The 18,302-nt window shown below is 41.2% G+C and overlaps 1 protein-coding gene across 2 annotated transcripts in view; it reads left to right on the top strand.

The window, feature by feature from the left end:
- Window positions 1-2,167: 2,167 nt before the first annotated feature.
- The window catches only part of prdm6 (PR domain containing 6), an 81,898-nt gene continuing 65,763 nt past the window's right edge, over window positions 2,168-18,302 (top strand). Inside the window, exons 1-5 of one of the 2 annotated variants that reach the window (XM_030060591.1) lie at window positions 2,168-2,576; window positions 2,743-2,765; window positions 2,804-2,918; window positions 12,000-12,148; window positions 13,129-13,287. In XM_030060591.1, the coding sequence (XP_029916451.1) occupies window positions 2,168-2,576; window positions 2,743-2,765; window positions 2,804-2,918; window positions 12,000-12,148; window positions 13,129-13,287 (855 nt within the window). Of the gene's footprint in view, window positions 2,919-11,999; window positions 12,149-13,128; window positions 13,288-18,302 lie in introns of both variants that reach the window. The other variant, XM_030060590.1, reaches the window with a different exon arrangement.

Genomic DNA, 18,302 nt, shown 5'->3' with positions numbered 1-18,302 from the left:
GCGAAGCAAGCAGGGGATGGAGTGCAGGGTTAACCCGCCTCAAGTCACTTTATACTGTCGTTTATGTGCACAAATATAATTCGGCCGACTTTTTTATTCGCAAAATTCACTTAAACCACATTTATAATTTACAGAAATTTAGTTTATGCAGCTTTTTCATTTACATAATTCGACTTCAGCCACATTTTTACAGACAGAAATAGACATCGCTCCCGCTCTAAGTGTGTAAAATGGGGAATTCGCCGTGTGCAGGGCAGTAAGGAGAATTAAACAGGTTTAAGTTGTGAGAGGAAAGGGCCTTTTCTGAAAATATCAGTCTTTTTGGTAATCCTGCTGCTTTTGATGCCTTGTGATGACTGTGGATCTTCATCCTCACTCGCCACCAGCTTTTAAAGGCAACAACAAGGTGGAACCACAGCTTGATTTATTACCATTAACCCAGAGAAAGCTGATAAAGTGTTTCTCTAACTTCAGGTTTTACACCAGCAGGTTTCATGAGGGCTGAGAACAAAAGGGAGCAGAAGCAGCAGCTAAACGGACGATCAAAAACTGTCTCATTATTTCTTCTAAAAAGAAAGAAAGAAAAAAAGACGCACATGAAGCTGTGGTGTTAAATTGTGGAGAGTGAAATCTATTTTTTTTTTTTTTTTTTTTTTTAATTTCACTGGATCACATTACAACAGCAGGCAAAGAGCTTCTGCAGTTTTGAAATGGGTGAAACACATCAGGGTGAGAGGGAAGCCAAAAATTGTTGAGTAAAGTGTTAAGTAAATGATGAGCTTGAAATACTGTGTGTGTGTTCCTCATATAAACAGCCCCAAGTGTAAATTTAAAATAGGAACGCTGCACCTAGGCTGTTAGAAGGGTCAACAAAATGCCTAAAATACACATTTACTACAAGTAATGAGCTTAAAAACACTCTGTATCTGTCCCTTACATTTAAACAGAAAACATTAAATGCCTAAAATATGCATCTCATGTAGGATTACATCCTAACAACATAATGGCTAAAGCTGAATATGAATGTAAATTATGAGTTTGTGTCCTGTAGAGGAGTTTAATGTCAGAAACCTAAAAATGTGAATTTAACACAGAAACTGCTGCATGGTGTGTGTGTGTGTGTGTGTGTGTGTGTGTGTGTGTAATCAGGTTCAAATGTGAATTCACTGAGGCTGAAACATGACAAATTCAGTTTCTTGTGAGTTTTAATCCAGAACTACAGAGTCTGATAAGTGAGATTAGACTGGAGAGACGCTGCATGTGTGTCTTCATGTGTGCAGATTTAGTTTGACACCAAAAATGTAAATTAAATGCAAAATGTATACAGTTAAAACGCTTCATGTGTGCGATCAGGTTTTGTTTAATGTCCAAAATGTAAATGTGTTAAAGTGTTCAGGCTAAAATACTGTGTCCCATATGTGTTAGTGTGAATATAATACAGAAAAACGGTGTTGTGTTTGTGTGTCGAGGTTGCAGCGATGAAGCCTGGAAGCCTGAATGTGTCTCTGATGTTCAGTTAAACGTCTGAAACGTCACTTTAACATGTGAAGCGTCATGTTTCCCACTGTAACCAGCCTCACGTCAGCTCCTCCGATGTGGATTTAATGTGACGGGGCTGAACCGCCGCGTCCCACGCCTGTCAGCCCAGCCGTGATGTGGGAACTGTTGTGTCCACAACTGAAACCATTAGTCATTTAATTGGTTGATCAATCGACACACTATTACTGGATTATAATTTCAATAATCGATTAATCGTTTTAGTCATTTATCGGGTAAAAATGCCAACATCGCCTGGTTCCAGCCGCACTGTGATGCTCAGACTGTCTTCCTTTCCTCCGTTCATGTCTTTATGATTTTAATACTTTGGGTGTTTTTGGCTGCTGGTCAGACTGAGGAAGATGTTCCTTTGGGTTCTGATCACTTCCCATAAGAGTTTGTCTGCATTTTTCACACACACAATTTACTTTCAAGTAAATTATTAATCAATGAATTGAAAAACTATTTGATTATTTGATGCACTGATCGACAGTCACAGAAATCACCAGCTGTGGCCCTGGTTTTGTTGATTTGTGTAAAAATCAGATTTACTCTGAAGAGAAGCTTTGAAGTGCTGTGTGTCCTCACATGGTGCTGACGTGTGTGTGTGTGTGTGTGTGTCTTTGCAGCCATGCTGAAGCCGGGCGACCCGGGCGGCTCGGCCTTCCTGAAGGTGGACCCGTCCTACCTGCAGCACTGGCAGCAGCTCTTCCCTCAGGCGCAGCTGAAGGCTCCTCTGGGCCCGGCCGAGCGGCTGGCCACCGTCCCTGTGGACGGCCTGCGCCCGTCCCGCCTGCACGGCCACCTGCTCTCCTCCTCCCACTGCACCTCATCCTCCTCTTCCTCAGCAGCGGCAGCAGCAGCAGCGGCGGCCGCAGCAGCGGCGGCATCTTCATCCTCCCTCGCCCCCTCCTCCTCCTCCTCCTCATCCTGCATCTCCACCTCGGCCGGGTTGGCCCAGCTGCCCGTGCCGCAGCAGATCGCCCTGTTCGGCCAGGCCTTGGCGCCGGTGTGTGCTGCACCTGCAGGAGGAGGAGGGGGTGGAGGAGGAGGAGGAGGAGGAGGAGGCACGGGGGACCTGGTGGTGGTGGTGCCCCCGGAGAGCCAGGGTCACGGCGCCGCGGCGGGGCTCCTGCAGCAGGCCAAGGAGCTGCAGGGCTGCGTCGGCGTGGGCGTCGGCGTGGTGTCGTCCAGCGTGAAGGCCAGCAGCAGCAGCAGCAGCAGTGGCGGTGGCGGCAGCGGCGGCGGAAACGTTAACGAAGGAAAGGCGGTGACATCGTCCAGGTTCAAGCTGACGTCGGAGGAGCTGGACTACTATCTGTACGGACAGCAGAGGATGGAGATCATCCCGCTCAGCAACCACACAGGAGAGCTCAGCAACCGTACGTCACCTCCACCTGCATGCACACACTCCTGCAATAGTCCTGCAGTATTCCTATAATATTCCTCTAGGGACTCAAAGTTTTCAGTGGCAGTCAGCTGTGAGTTTGCAGAGACCGTGCCGCACCTTGATTCTCAATCTCCTGTGGTATCACTGTAATATTCCTATAATATTCCCCTATAATATTCCTGTAGGGACTTGTAGTTGTCTGTCGTGGTGAATAAGTGTCCTTAGTGCACCTTCAAATTTCTAATACCCTTCACTCCAAAAAAAAAAAAAAAAAGGAACAATAATGTGTCAGTTTAAAACAATTTGTGTGCCTCCTTTTGGAAAACGTTTGCATTTGTGTCACTTTTCTACACAAGATGTGTTCCAAACAACATATATGACATTTATGTTGTGTTAAAATGTACCGTCATATTGAAAAGTGATACAAATATGGCTGGTCTAAAAGAAGACACAACTGTAAAAAAAAAAAAAAAAAAGTATGGTATCATAATACTCCTGTAATATTCCAGCAGAGACTAAACAGTTTTCATTAGCAGTCCAAATGTCCTTGCTGCAGCTCAGGTTTTATATTTAGCTGTTCTGTATCACTCATATAATATTCCCATAGAGACCTTAGTGAGCTTTTATATTTTATAAATCTGCTTTGGTGTCACTATGATCCACTTATAATATCACTAAAATATTCTTATAATATCACTACAGTAATTTTTTAAGTTTAATAACTCTGCAGAGTGGTTTGTTGCTGTGGTTTACTGTGTTCTCACTCCCATAATTTTACAATAATACCACCAAATAATATTCTTACAGGGACTCTAAACTGTTTTATTCGTGTTCAGTGGTGATTTCTATAATATTCCCGTAATATTACAGCGGTGACTTTAGTGACTTTATATAAGGTTTGTCTCCTGTGATAATGGCTATAATATTCCTGTAATATTTTCTATAATATTTCGTCGAGGCACCAGCGAACTTCAAGCCTCAGTTTGATTTGATATCCAGCAGATCCGGGTGATGTGGTGGAAATTAAAAAAAAAAAAAAAATGTATATAATAATAATCATGATGAAAACAAAAGCCAGTGCCAACTATGAAAAAAAAAGATAATTTATTTGTTTATTTACAATTTTTTTTTCATAATTCTGTGTGACGTCACATGTTTACTGTCAAATTCACATCACAGATTCTTTTTTTTTTTTTTGTATTATTATTTCCATGTAGATCCGGACGCACTAATTTACCATTTTAGTGAAAACAGTTTTGACAGCTCGTCGTTGAGCCGGCGGGTCATCACTTTACAGTTCATCACACACACACACACACACACACACACACATACACACACGCACGCATGCACGCACGGCTTGACATCTGCTGCGTTGGACAGTGCAGTGACCCAGTGGTTGGGGGTCAGGGGTCAAAGGTCAGCAGCCTGGGCTCCAGCAGCCAGCAGGCGGGAGGCGGATCAAATCTGTTCACATCAAACATCGTAATAAATAAATTCCATAAAAGTGATAATTAGGATTATTAGGAGCGTTTATTAATTTAGGCCTATTAATCAATTTATCCCATGCTTCCGTGTGCGTGTGTGCGTGCGCGCGCTAATGATCCATCCTGTGCCACTTAGACCCCGATCAAACCGATCGATTAATTGCTTATTAGTTTTATTTCATTCTTTATTATTTCACTAAAGAGAAAAAAAAGAGAGAGAAGAAAAGTGAAGGCGCCCACTGCCTCGTCGCACAGATTTTAAACTTCAGCAGCAAAATGTCAAATTGTTATGAAGCGCGTGCAGGGAATCTGATGGAGATGGAAAAATATTTATTTTATTAGTTTGTTTTTTAGGCGAAAACTTGTCCTTTTCATTTCGTCTCCATCCGGCTGCGTGAAACTCGTGCAGATGACTCAAACTAAAGATCAACTTTTTTTAAATTATATCTTAGATTTTATTCTCATATTTAACTCCACTTTCCTGTGTTTGCTTTAATACAATAATTAAATCTGATGTGAGTAAAAGACGCTCCTGCACTCCCTCTTCCCCTCTTCCTTTTAAAATATTTACACACCACGGAATAATGTGTGTTTTGTGAGGTGTTGGATGAGTGAAGTCTGTTCCTGTCAGTTTCCGTCCCGCTTCTCTCTGCAGACTGAGCCTCTGCCCGGCGGACTGCTCAGCCGCGCGCACACACACACACACACACACACACACACACACACACACACACACACACACACTCGTCTCTTCTCCGTAAAGCAAAAAGATTAAAACGTAAACTTAAAAAAAAAAAAAATCATGTAGCGCTCTACAGTGTCTGGTGTGGTCAGAGGTGAGTGTACTGACCTTATGGCATTTTTGTCCTCCTATCGTATCTCTATAATAAACCTATAATATTTCTATCGGCATGTAACGAGCATCTATTGTAATCAATATCCAATTGTCAATTTATATAGTCTGTGTGTTTTTTCTATTTGGGACGATATCGCTACAGTATTCCTATAATAACGCCATAGTACTAATAGCAGCACAATCGTGACTTAATTATTGAGGTCGCAGTGACTGTTACTGTAATTCCTCCAACATTTTAATCCAGCCTCTGTTAATCTCGCAGTAATAACTGTCGTCACATTCATGTAATATTCCTATAATATTTATAATAGAGTCTTGCAGTGAGTTATGATACCTGCTGTTGTTTTGTCTCTGTCTCCCGTGGTATCGCTGTAATAATCCTGTTGTTTATTATAGAGACTTAAACCATTTACTTTACTTTAGTAGGCTAGTTTTTTTAATTCTGTTATCGCACTTTATTTCTATAATATTCCTTCAGTATCGTCTGCGGTATTTACAACAGACTTTATAGGAGGGTTTTGTCAGTATTGTTTGTTTGTTTGTTTTGATCTCATGTAGTGTCAGCGCGCCTATAATATTTCTGTAATATTTCTATAATATTCCTATGATGAGGACGTACCGTGTTGTGAGTTGAGGCCATCACAGCTGCTGTCATGGCAGAGATCCTAAAGTCCAAGTGTGTGTATATATATATGCATATGTATGTATATATATGAAGTGTGTGTGTGTGTGTGTGTGTGTGTGTGTATTCCGGGTGATAAAACGGACCATCAGCAGTAATCTGCGTCGATACGCGCCGGCAGGAGCGATGAGCGATGGAGGGACAAGCAGGAATTAATTGCTGTATAGTTTTGTGAGAGAGAGAGAGAGAGAGAGAGAGAGGGAGAGAGGGAGAGGGAGGGAGGGGGATGAGGGTGAGGAGGGGGGGATCGATCCACCGGCCACCGGCCCGCTATTTATCATCCCAACACGGCCGTATGGAGGTCTCTGGGGTAGTGTGTGTGTGTGTGTGTGTGTGTTTGCGCGTGCGTGCGTGCGTGCGTGCGTGCGTGACAGACTGCTTTATCTACACTCGCCACCCCTACACACACACACATACACACACGTCACCGACCGACCTCTGTTATTAATTACATCTCTAATAATAATAAGAATAACAACAAAAACAACAATAATAATAATTATTATTATTATAACAATGATAGTAACAATAATAATAATATGTATAATGATAATAGTAGCATCAGGACAGCTGTGTTTATGTGTGATCATTATTTGTAATTTTTTCTTTTTTTTTTCTTTTTTTTTTTTAGTTTGCTTAAATTTCACAAGCTCGACGTTTTTTCCGTTTCCATTTTTTCCTGCTTCATATTTGCTCCTCGGTTTGCATTTAAATTTCTGTTTGATGGAAAAAAGTCACTCTGCGTGTTGCAGAGCAGGAAATATTACGAGCAAAGACGGAACAGAATAGAAAAAAATATTAGCCTATAAATGTGGGTTATATTCTAAATGATTCGGTTGTTTTGTCAGATTCTCAGAGTTTAATGCATCATGCCGATGTTTTTAACACGATGACGAATGGACACTTAGACCCACATTTTTAATTATTAATGAACAGTTAGGCTAATTGTTTTCGCAATTTAAAAGCCGAATAAAGAAGGAGAAGAAGAAGAAGAAGAAGAAGAAGAAGAAGCAGAAGAAGAAGAAGACGAGAGCAGCGTCGCTCGGCTGACTGACGGCTGCTCACATCTCAGTTTACTCTCCCCGGCAGAAAAAGACTCTCTGATCAATAGTATCGGTTATTTTCCGATCAATCTATCAGATGTGACTGAGTTCAATGAGCCGATTTAAGTGTTATTGATCAGAAATCATTTTAATAAGGTAACACGCAAACAGTGTGTCACCGAGAGAAAATTATTTTAGTTTATGGGGAGAAAAGACGTGGCGGGTTAATGGACCCTGGCTGAGCTCGTCTTTGATTGGGAAAATAGATTTTTACATTTCAGTTTCTGTTCCTTTTTCTGTTTGTTTTATAGATGTTACACAGTATAATGTTTCTGAATGCACATCAACAGTAGGCCTGTGTTTAACACACACACACACACACGCACCTGTCACTGTCTCTGGCTCCAACACACACTTTTTCTCCAACACGTTAAAACCTAAACACACTCAAAACACTCACACACACATATTCTCTCTCTCTGGCTGCCATACAAACATCAATAAATACATTTTTTCTCTCTCTCTACACACACACACACACACACACACACACACACACAGACACACACACTGCAAAGTTAAAACCAGCTCCTGTTGCCTGTTCAGTGTGTGTGTGTGTGTGTGTGTGTGTGTGTGTTTTCCTCCAGACTTATAGCTTCGAGCCTCCTGCTGTTGCTGAGCTGTAAAGTACACTGTAGAACTTTTACTTTGAAATAAAAGGTTCATTACGCTCAATTTAACACCAGCTCAGTTTACCTGCTTATAAAACTCCTGTTTTACTTTCTTGTGACGTTCCAAAGCCTCTGTGTGTGTGGAGACATTCTTAGGACCAGTTTTACCAAAAAAACACACTTCACAATTTCTACTGGGATTTTACAGCTGAATTTATACAGCCTGGCATCACCAAACAGCACATTTATAACGCGACTGTTTGTCAACGTCATCCTCCAGTCATTTAGTAAGCCCTTAAAAATAATCTGTGATCATCAGTATTCCATATTAATAAGGTTGTCCATGAAAAAACATGCCTTAGTGCCTGAAATTTAACTCTAAATGTTGCTGTCATTAAATATGTGCAGATCTATGAATATGCAAATAGGCCCCGCCCACTCCCCTGCCTGCTGGCACACGGGGTCGTGACCAGAGCTCTGTTCACACAACCAGGAGGTCCCGTCCCGCCACAGGCCTGTTTTTTTTTTTTTTTTTTTTTTTTTTTTTTTCAGTGAATCTCTTCGTTCCAGTGATATTGTCGATGTGGAGCAGCCATTTCCAGTTGGCTTTGTTGATCTTTTCAAAATAAAACACTAAAGCAAACAACGGAGCTGCTGCTAAGGATATGCAAAGCAGTGCCCCATCAGCTGACGGCGCATTGGCTGTGGGATTTGTGGCCCGGGGTCCGTCTGAATCTCTCTCTCTCACACACACATATATACACGCACACACACACACACACACACAGTGGAGTGAAGCTCACACACTTTGAAACAGAAACAGAAGAAACACACACCTCTGAGTGGAGGAGTGATTTTGCGTAATGTCACTTTTTTTTTGCTTTTTGCGTGTCATTTTAACATTATTTAGTCTTCCACTGTGAAGAGCCGGTGTGTGTCCAGGTGATGTAGTCCCAGTCCAGGTGAGGAGGAGGTTGTGGTGGTGGATGGAGCCACAAAAGGCAGGATGTGAGTTCGATTTCCGTGTGAAGTGATGACAAAGTATTTGAACCCAGACCGTGACCTTTTCCTAACCTTAACCACGCAGTTTTACTGACTAAAGTGAACCAAACTGTGGCTGCTGTGTGTGTGTGGACACTCAACGGCGTTAAATAACTCACCAGCTCCTCCTGATGGACGTCTATGAGGACTAAACAGCGTAACACCTGAAAAGCAAAAACATGGGTGATGACACGTGAGATGACCTTAAAAAGTTTTTTTTTCTCCTGTTTTTTTTTTTTTTTCTTTTTTTTTTTTTTTTTGGTTGTGAAGCTTGAAAGTGACACAAAGTGTATTTTTCAAGCAGCTTCTAATTTTCTACCACAAGAGGGAGACAAATCACACAGACCTGGAACGCTCCGTACTGAAGATTTAACCCTTTGAAACGTGAACGTTAATGAGGAAAAGGTTCCAAGAAACTGACTTGGAAATAAGTTACAAAAGAACGAAAGAAAGAAAGAAACATTTTAAAAAGAGAAGACAGTTAAAAAAGAGAAAGAGAGAATCATTATAAAATGATGAAAAAGGGAAAATGTCCAGAAAACTCCATTTTAAATTATTATTATTACATGTTTAAAATGATTTTAGCATGTTTTATCTGAAATTTATTTCTTCTTTCTTTTTTAGGTCTTTCTTTTTTAATTTTCAGGACTTTTTCGGTTGCTTAATTTCAGGTCATTGCCTTGCTTGTTATTGGTTTTACTTTTCTTTCTTTTTTTTCTTTTTTTGGTCTTTTTTAAAATTTTATTGTATGAAGTTTACATCTATATTAGCTCATTTCCAGAGTGTTTTCTTGTAACCTTTTACTCTTTTCTTGCTAATTTGCCTTTTTTTATTTTATTTTATTTATTTTTTTACCATGTTCTTTGAAAAAAATCAAGCCAGTTTGCTCAGGTTTGAAAGGGTTAAATATTTGTGAAGCTGCGTTCAGGCTCTCTCTGTGTGTGTGTGTCTGTGTGTGTGTGTGAGAGAGACAGAGAGAGAGAGGAAGTGATGGGAGAACGACAGAGAGTTGAGAGAGCTAGAGCATGTGTGTGTGTGTGTGTGTGTGTGTGTGTGTGTGTGTGTGTGTGAGCATCAAAGCTCAGCTGTATGATAAATCAAACACACACCGTCATAAAACCCTCTTTAGGTATCCGGTGTCAGCTTTATCCTGAGCAACAAAAACAGCTTTATAAAGTTCAGTGGCTCGGCTGTGAAGGAGTGCACTTCATGAGAGTTCCCTTCCCTGTGAAACTGACTTACATGCTGCTAAATTACCATAATGCTCTTTAATTTGATGTGATCAATCATTGTTGTAGAGGTAGGTGTCACTTTTTTTTTTTTAAATGGCGGATATTTTATTTAGGGGGAAAAAACAGGTTCATTTGCAGCGTCTGTGTCTCTGTGGGAGTTTCATGTGCAGATAATCATCTCTCATTATGTTGCTCCAGTCAATTAGCTTCCATTACTGTCAGACTGCATTCAAAGTAAATGTTGACACACAGGAACTTCCTGCCAAGACTCGCTGTGTCCTCGTTTAGTGTTCGTCAGGTCAGACCCACCAGCTCCCTCTCTCTCTCTGCTTAGCTTTACTTTTTTATTTCAGTGCAAAGACTCTGAAACATGAATTTACTAATGCAGTCTCCGATAATTTAACTTCCCATACAACAAAGCTGCATTCCTCATTATGTTCTGGTGGAGAGACGTATTGTTGTGGCAGGTTATATTTGTTCATATATTCAAAACTCTGTACCATGCTGGGCGGATTTAGTCATTTTTGTCTCCTTTAACTACTTTCTCCTTAAACTACTTGGTTGATGTTAAGAAAGACTTGCTAAAACGAGCATCAGCTAACGCAACATAACGTAATGTAACATGGCGTAACATACAATAACACAACGTAATGTAACTTAACATAATGTGAGTTAACATAATGTGACTTAAAATGTATGCAACTTAATGTAATGTAGCAAAATGTAACTTAATCTAACAAAACATAACTTAATGCAACTAAATGTAATGTAATGTGACATAACGTAATGCAACTTAACGTAACGTAATGTAACATAATGTAATGTGACTTGTAATGTGGCATACCTTTATGCAACTTCATGTAACGAGATGTAATGTATTGTAACATAACGTAAGGTAACATAATGTTACTTAATGTAACGTAACTTAACATAATGTAGCGTAATGTAACATAATGTAACATAACGTGATGTAACTTAATGTAATGTAATGTGACTTAACATTACATAACTTAAGGTAGCATAACGTAATGTAACTTAACATAACCTAACATCAAGTAACTTAACATATTGTAGGTTGACATAATGTAACATAATGTAACTTAACATGATGTAACTAAACATAATGTAACATAACATAATGTAGCATGGCGTAACATACAATAACACAACGTAATGTAACTTAACATAATGTGAGTTAACATAATGTGACTTAAAATGTATGCAACTTAATGTAATGTAGCAAAATGTAACTTAATCTAACAAAACATAACTTAATGCAACTAAATGTAATGTAACGTGACATAACGTAATGCAACTTAACGTAACATAATGTAACATCATGTAATGTGACTTGTAATGTGACATACCTTTATGCAACTTCATGTAACGAGATGTAATGTATTGTAACATAACGTAAGGTAACATAATGTTACTTAATGTAACGTAACTTAACATAATGTAGCATAATGTAACATAATGTAACATAACGTGATGTAACTTAATGTAATGTGACTTAACACTACATAACTTAAGGTAGCATAACCTAATGTAACTTAACATAACCTAACATCAAGTAACTTAACATATTGTAGGTTGACATAATGTAACATAATGTAATTTAACATGATGTAACTTAACATAATGTAACATAATGTAACATAATGTAACGTAACGTCTCCCAGGTGACAGGTGTGTTGACTGACCCTCGTCCCCACACACACACTTTCCTCCTAACATCAACTTTGTTGCCCTGGTTACAAACATTTTTGAGACACAGCAGCACAAACAACACTAACGGATGACAAAATACATTTCCCTGGAAACACAACAGGCATTGCAGTCTGGCTGGAGTTCACACTGATGAAGTCAATCAGACCTGGAACAATGTATGTGATGATTATTTAATGTCACTTGTGTTTGAAAATCTAGTAAACGACAAAGTGATTTCTCTGATAAAATCAAAGCAAATCTTGAAGACACTAATCAATATCAATAAAGATAAGCACAGTTTGAAGAAGTTAAACCTGATCAGGGTTTTATTCCCTCCCTCCGCCCCCCCAGGTTGTGACATGTGTGCCGACAACAGGAACGGCGAGTGTCCCATGCACGGCCCCCTGCACTCCCTGCGCCGCCTGGTGGGCACCAGCAGCACGGCAGCACCCGTCGCCCCGCCGGATGTCCCTGATTGGCTGAGAGACCTGCCCAGAGAGGTGGGACTTCCTGTCTGACTGGTTGACTCTTTCAGTGGTGGGGTCAACGTGTGGTCCGGGGGCCCCAGGGGGTCCGTGAGGGGCTTCCTTTTGCATTTCACCCTTTGAAACCGGAGCAAGTTCAGTTCTTTTTAAAATATGAAAAGGGTGAAAAAAAAATTACAGGAACATCAGGAATCATTTCCACGCCTCCAATTCATTGTCAAAATAATCAGCTGTGCAATGCATTCTGGGAGTGTTCCGTTTCGAGAGACGGGGCGTGACGTCGGTGTATCCTCATTTGCATAAAGTTGAGGTCTAGGCTACTTTATGCAAATTAGAGGCGTCCAACGCAACTCGCCGCCTCTGGAAGCTTTTAAACTGACCACCGTCGATCTGAAAGGCATCCGTGTAAAATGTTTAGGAACCAGGAGACGTTTCACCAAAATTTGCAGCTTCAGCCTCTTAAATTCAACAAAGACAAACTGAGATCTGATGTGAATACGTGAGGGGGGAGTCAGCTGGAGTTTGTGTCAGTTGGTGATGATGCTTCTTCTTCTTCATCACCAGCGGGACCCGGGTCATGTGCCATAAGACCCCAGTGTTAACAGCCTACTGTGAAAACATGACTTCAGGAGTCGTATTGCATGAAATGACATAAAGATCATAATTAATAAGCTCAAATGGGTTTCATGATGCAAAGTGAATGGAGCCGCTCATTGGCTCTCATTCATTCTGAAGCCATAAAACAACGGCGAGAAAACATGAGTGAGACATGGGACATGTGTTACCGTAGCGACCGAGGTGATTTCCTCTCTTCAGTTAGCGGAAAGGTTGGAGGGAAGAGCTGATTGGCCACAGGGGGGCGCTGCAGTGGGTGTGTTTTGGTGACTATCCAAAATGCTTTCATATTTAATCTGGCTTTCAAGATTTATGCATGTTTCAGTTCTGACTAAATATTCATTGTGTGTGTGTGTGTGTGTGTGTGTGTGCGTGTGCAGGTGTGTCTGTGCACCAGCACAGTTCCAGGTCTGGGTTATGGGATCTGTGCGGCTCAGAGGATTCCTCAGGGAACGTGGATCGGCCCGTTTCAGGGCGTCCCGCTGCTGCTGGACAAACTGCAGTCCGGAGCCGTCCGGAACACACGGCACCTGTGGGAGGTAAGGGTGTGTGTGTGTGTGTGTGTGTGTGTGTGTGTGTGTGACCTGTGGACATCCGTCTGAAGATTTAAGTTCTTGTATACCAGGAACGGCCAGTTTGGTTGATTTTGCTCTGCCTTGGCATTTGACAAGCTCTTATTTTGAAAGCGCTGTGGAGTCCTGACTGTAATGAGCGTGAAACTTTTGTGCAGATAAAAAAGCAAATAATGTGAGTTTTATGGCGACGTACAGCACAGTGCTGCCAAGCTTCTCTATTAGATACACAGTCTTATCTACGAAGAATAACGGTTTTCATTTTCTATAAAATATGAAACATTTTAATTTGATATAATTTCATGTAACATCAACATTCATTTTTGATTCTTCACAGGAGAGAATTTGGGCAGCTCTGCTTTATACTCTGCATCTGTATTTCTGTCTGTCTGTGTGCTCTGTCCTATCACGTGACCACACACACACACACACACACACTGGCTGTAACTGCCACTGTTAAAGTTCCACGTGTAAAATATGTTTGGTAAACTCGTGAAGTGTGTGTGCACGGACATGCATATGTGTGTGTGTCCGTGTGCGTTTGCAAGCATGCATGTGTTATTTTCTGCACATGTGGGTCTGCATGTGTGTGTGTGTGTGTGTGTGCGCTTGCGGCCGGCGTCATGTCAACTCTTAGTCCATTGATCAGAGCAGATTGTATTTACATACAGTGGCAGGAGAAAGTCAATGTGGCAGTTATAAACAGCTGCATTAGCATTAGGAGAGAGAGAGCGGGCGAGGGAGAGAGAGAGAGAGAGAGAGAGAGAGGGAGAGGGAGAGCGGGCGAGAGACACAGAGACAGATGAGTCCCCTGGGGCAGGTTGGTAAAGGTCAGTCTGTCGTTGGTTGACTGGACATCAGTCTCTCTGCTGTTGACCGCAGCAGGACAGCAGGACGGGTGTGTGTGTGTGTGTGTGTGTGTGTGTGTGTGTGTGTGCTTGGGGAGGGGTGTGCCTCAGATCAGAGGTCAGGGGTCAGAGGAAGAGACTCGGGCAGAGTCAAACACGACCAACGACCACGTCGGGACGGGATGTTATAAATGTTGGATTCAGGCTTCCCTACTGAAATGCTGCGCCGCCGTTTGGAGGAAATATATTTTGTTAAATATTAAAAAGTCCAAAGAATAATTACACAGAGTCAGACTAAAGCACAGCGCCATGAAATATCCAGTGCCTTTGATTTTTGTGGATTCAGCCAAGGGAACAAGTCTCTCAGTCTCATATCAGCGTCCAAATCTTGTTTTTCTCCTTCAAACGAGGTAAAAAAAAAATCTGCCAGTGGGATGAGATAATCCCATTTGTTTCCAGTGCAGTTTCACTTGTTCCTGGAAGAAAATATAAATACATTAAAACGAGGCAGAGAAACGCAGATCAGCCACCAGACAGACAGAAAACAAGAAAATGACACTTAATTGAATAAAACTCTGGAGACAAGTTCATGGGAGACAAGCGGGATTATCTAATCCCACTGGCAGATTTTTGACCTCATTGGAAGAAAAACAGGATTTGAACACAGAAGGCGAGACTGAAGGACTTAAGATAGACTTTTTTCTTTTACAGATAGAGAGATAGATGCACTTTATTGATCCCAAATTGGTAAATGCTTGTGTTCCAGCAGCAGCTTGTCCAGACATTTACACAGGAAACAACATTTGGCTGCACAGCATCTACCTGATAACATGAGGAGAGAGAAATATATAAAACACAATAAATAACAAAATTAAACAAAGTAGATCCAAACAAAGAACATAAGAAAAAAGAAAAAAAAAACCTTTATATCACTAATTAGAGTAATAAAAATACAACATACTAAAATGTATCTATAGAATACAGACCTTTTCACTTTTGAACATTTGCATAGACTGTATGTTGAACAAAATATAAAATGCAAAATATCTATAGAATAGAATATGTATTCATATATAAAACAGACGTAGTCTCATAATGTAGAGTTTATTTAGAGACTGCAGGCCTGACCCAGCCTTATGGAATACATTTTATAACAATTATTTATAGGATATATATCATTATATAGTTAAATAAGATGATAAAGGTATGAGGGTGTTTTTTAGTAAAAGAAAATTAAATATGTGTGTGTGTGTGTGTGTGTGTGTGTGTGTGTGTCTGTGTAAAATGATATGAAAAAAATACTTGCCTACCTTTCAGATATAATAAATATACAATATCAAATAGGACAAAAGAGTTAAAAAAAAAAAAAAATCTGCCAGTGGGATGAGATAATCCCACTTGTTTCCAGCTGCAGATTCACTTGGTTCAGGATTTTTTTTTTCCTGAGAACAAATATAAATGATTTGAAACGAGGCAGAATGAGGCAGATCAGCCACCAGGATCAAGAAAATGACACTCGATTCAAAATTGATTCAAAAAAATTCTGGAAACGAGTCGATTAACGTTGGAAACAAGTGGGATTATCAGATTTTTTTTTTTCCTTGTTTGAAGAAAAACAGGATTGCAAGAGCAGACTGACTGACTTCCTTTTTTTTTTTTTTTTTTTTTTTTACAGTGTATCTGTTAAAACAAATTGTGTTTTGTGTGGCCTGTCCCTTTACATTAGTAATCATGCCAGGCTGCAAAGCAAAAATAAAAGCAGCTCTCAGTGTTGGGGTGTTTTCCAGCTCAGGACTCAAACTACAAACCTCATTAAAAACCTCCAGTTCTCCTGTTATTGTGCGACCCTGCAGAAACAGGCCCCGGGGTCCCATTTCGGGGCCTCAGACCGCTCTTTGAGCCACATCGCCCTGGAGAGCTGCCGGTCCAATAAGCCGGCTCTAACCATCGGCAGATATCGGCCGCCGTCAGGCTCCAGATAACGAAGGTAAACCCGGTCATTAGGCCTATTGATAAAGGGGCTTTACACACAAATCCCATTAAAACTCAGCGGCTGTTAAATTCGCTTATTGATACCCGGCCAAACAGGAAGAGATGTGTGTCCCGCAGCCAATCAGGAGCCGGTGTCATGTTGTCTATGGCGTCCTGGAAGGGCCATTTTTAATTAAGACACTTGCCTATACGTCTGCGTGGAACAAGTAGAGGATTTCTGGAAGACTGCAGTATTTTATCTCTGGACAAATTGATCTCTCCTCCAAGGCAAAAAAAAAAAAAAAAAAAAAAAAAAATGGCTGTTTGAGGTTCTGGGTGGAATTATTCTGCAAACTCTCCCGGACTTTTATCGCTCAGCGTTTCCACGCCGTGTCATGAGAAAGAGCTCCTAATCTAAACATCATTTTTACTGTCAATATTATTTCTTTGTGTTGCTTTGACCAATTACCCCTTGTTTAGCCGACACCAGAGCGCTCAGTGCTCAACGGCACTTTGGCAGCAGACTCTAATGCAAGTCGAGGCGAGGGAAGGCAGTTTCTCATTCACGCCCTTTGTGTGTGTGTGTGTGTGTGTGTGTGTGTGTGTGTGTTTTTTATTCTTTTTCCTCCCGGGGATTCGAACCTGTGACCTCGCTGTCCCAGGCCCAGCTCGCCGTCCTGATTGAAAAGAATGTGCAGGAATAACAGCAGAAACGTCCCGATGTCACGACTCGGACTCTTTTTTTTTTTATTTATTTTTTTTTTCTGAGTTTTATAGGAGTTTCCTCCTGACAGATCTCTGGATGCAGTGCAGTGCAGCTCCAAGAGGAAAAAAACACAGTGAAAACATCACAAGTCCAAGAGAGAAACAGAGGAAAACTTAAAGTTGCACAGTTTGTGGCAAAATATTTTGTTAGCGTGGGGCGGCGATGAGACACATGAGAATACAGAGAGGGAGAGAAATGTTCAGCTGGACAAAAAAAAAAAAAAAAAAAAAATCTCTGAAATCGCCAAAAGGCTTTTAGTATCACGAAGCAGATCCAGCTGTTTTCTTTGTGTCATGTTGGTTCTCAGTACGGGTCCGAGTCCGTCCATCCGTCCGTTCATCAGTACGTCTGTCAGTGCCTGTGTGTTTTGGGCGGCGCTCTGCGGTCACGTTGTCCGGCGAGGAGCTCTGTAATGTTTTATTTAAGACCAGATTTCTGAGTGATGTCATCAAGCGGGTGTTTGTGTAACTGTCTGAAATCTGTGTTTTTATTAAGGAACCGATCGCCATTAACGTCGTCAGCCTCGTTACGTAACCGCCAGCGGCCCTGTGGAGGCTGACGGGCTGCAGTCGCCTGCGGCCTGGAACCGACTGCCGGGGCGCGAGGACTGTTATTCTTAATCAGGGGGAGCGTCACATGAAAAGCAGAAAGAGAGAGAGAGAGAGAGAGAGGGAAAGTTTGAGGGAGGCGGCAAAGTCGTGAGATCCTACAAAGCCGGTTGGGTTCTCAGGTTCTGATGTCAAAAGGTCAGTTCTGTTCACAGTTCTGCCGGGGCGATGAAGACAAGAGGTTCTGATTAAAACGAAAACAACTGAGAAAATAAAAGTTCATCAAGTTCTGGACCCTCAAGACTACTGTCATGACACGAAGCGGCAGAACCCCTGTTTGAAGTGAAGGAACCCCTGTAGGGTTCCCTCCAGTTCTAGATCCAGCTCTACAATGTGGAGTCGTTGTGACGTTCTAGAATGCTGAGATGTTTTAAGGGTCCAGAATGATGAGACACTGTGAGGTTCTTTCATGAAGAGACATTCTAAGGGTCCAGAATGATGAGACACTGTGAGGTTCTTTCATGAAGAGACATTCTAAGGGTCCAGAATGATGAGGTATTGTGAGGTTCTTTCATGATGAGACATTCTAAGGGTCCAGAATGATGCGGTATTGTGAGGTTCTTTCATGATGAGACATTCTAAGGGTCCAGAATGATGCGGTATTGTAAGGTTCTATAATGACGAGACATTGTAAGGGTCCAGAATGATGAGGTATTGTGAGGTTCCTTAATGAAGACACATTCTAAGGGTCCAGAATGATGAGGTATTGTGAGGTTCCTTAATGAAGGCACATTCTAAGGGTCCAGAATGATGAGGTATTGTGAGGTTCTTAAAGAAGAGACATTCTAA

The sequence above is a fragment of the Myripristis murdjan genome, chromosome 9, assembly GCF_902150065.1.
Source record: "Myripristis murdjan chromosome 9, fMyrMur1.1, whole genome shotgun sequence".
In the NCBI taxonomy this organism is placed as follows: Eukaryota; Metazoa; Chordata; class Actinopteri; order Holocentriformes; family Holocentridae; genus Myripristis; species Myripristis murdjan.
Note: the sequence above shows the minus strand (reverse complement) of the source record. Positions and strands in the feature narration are given on the sequence as shown.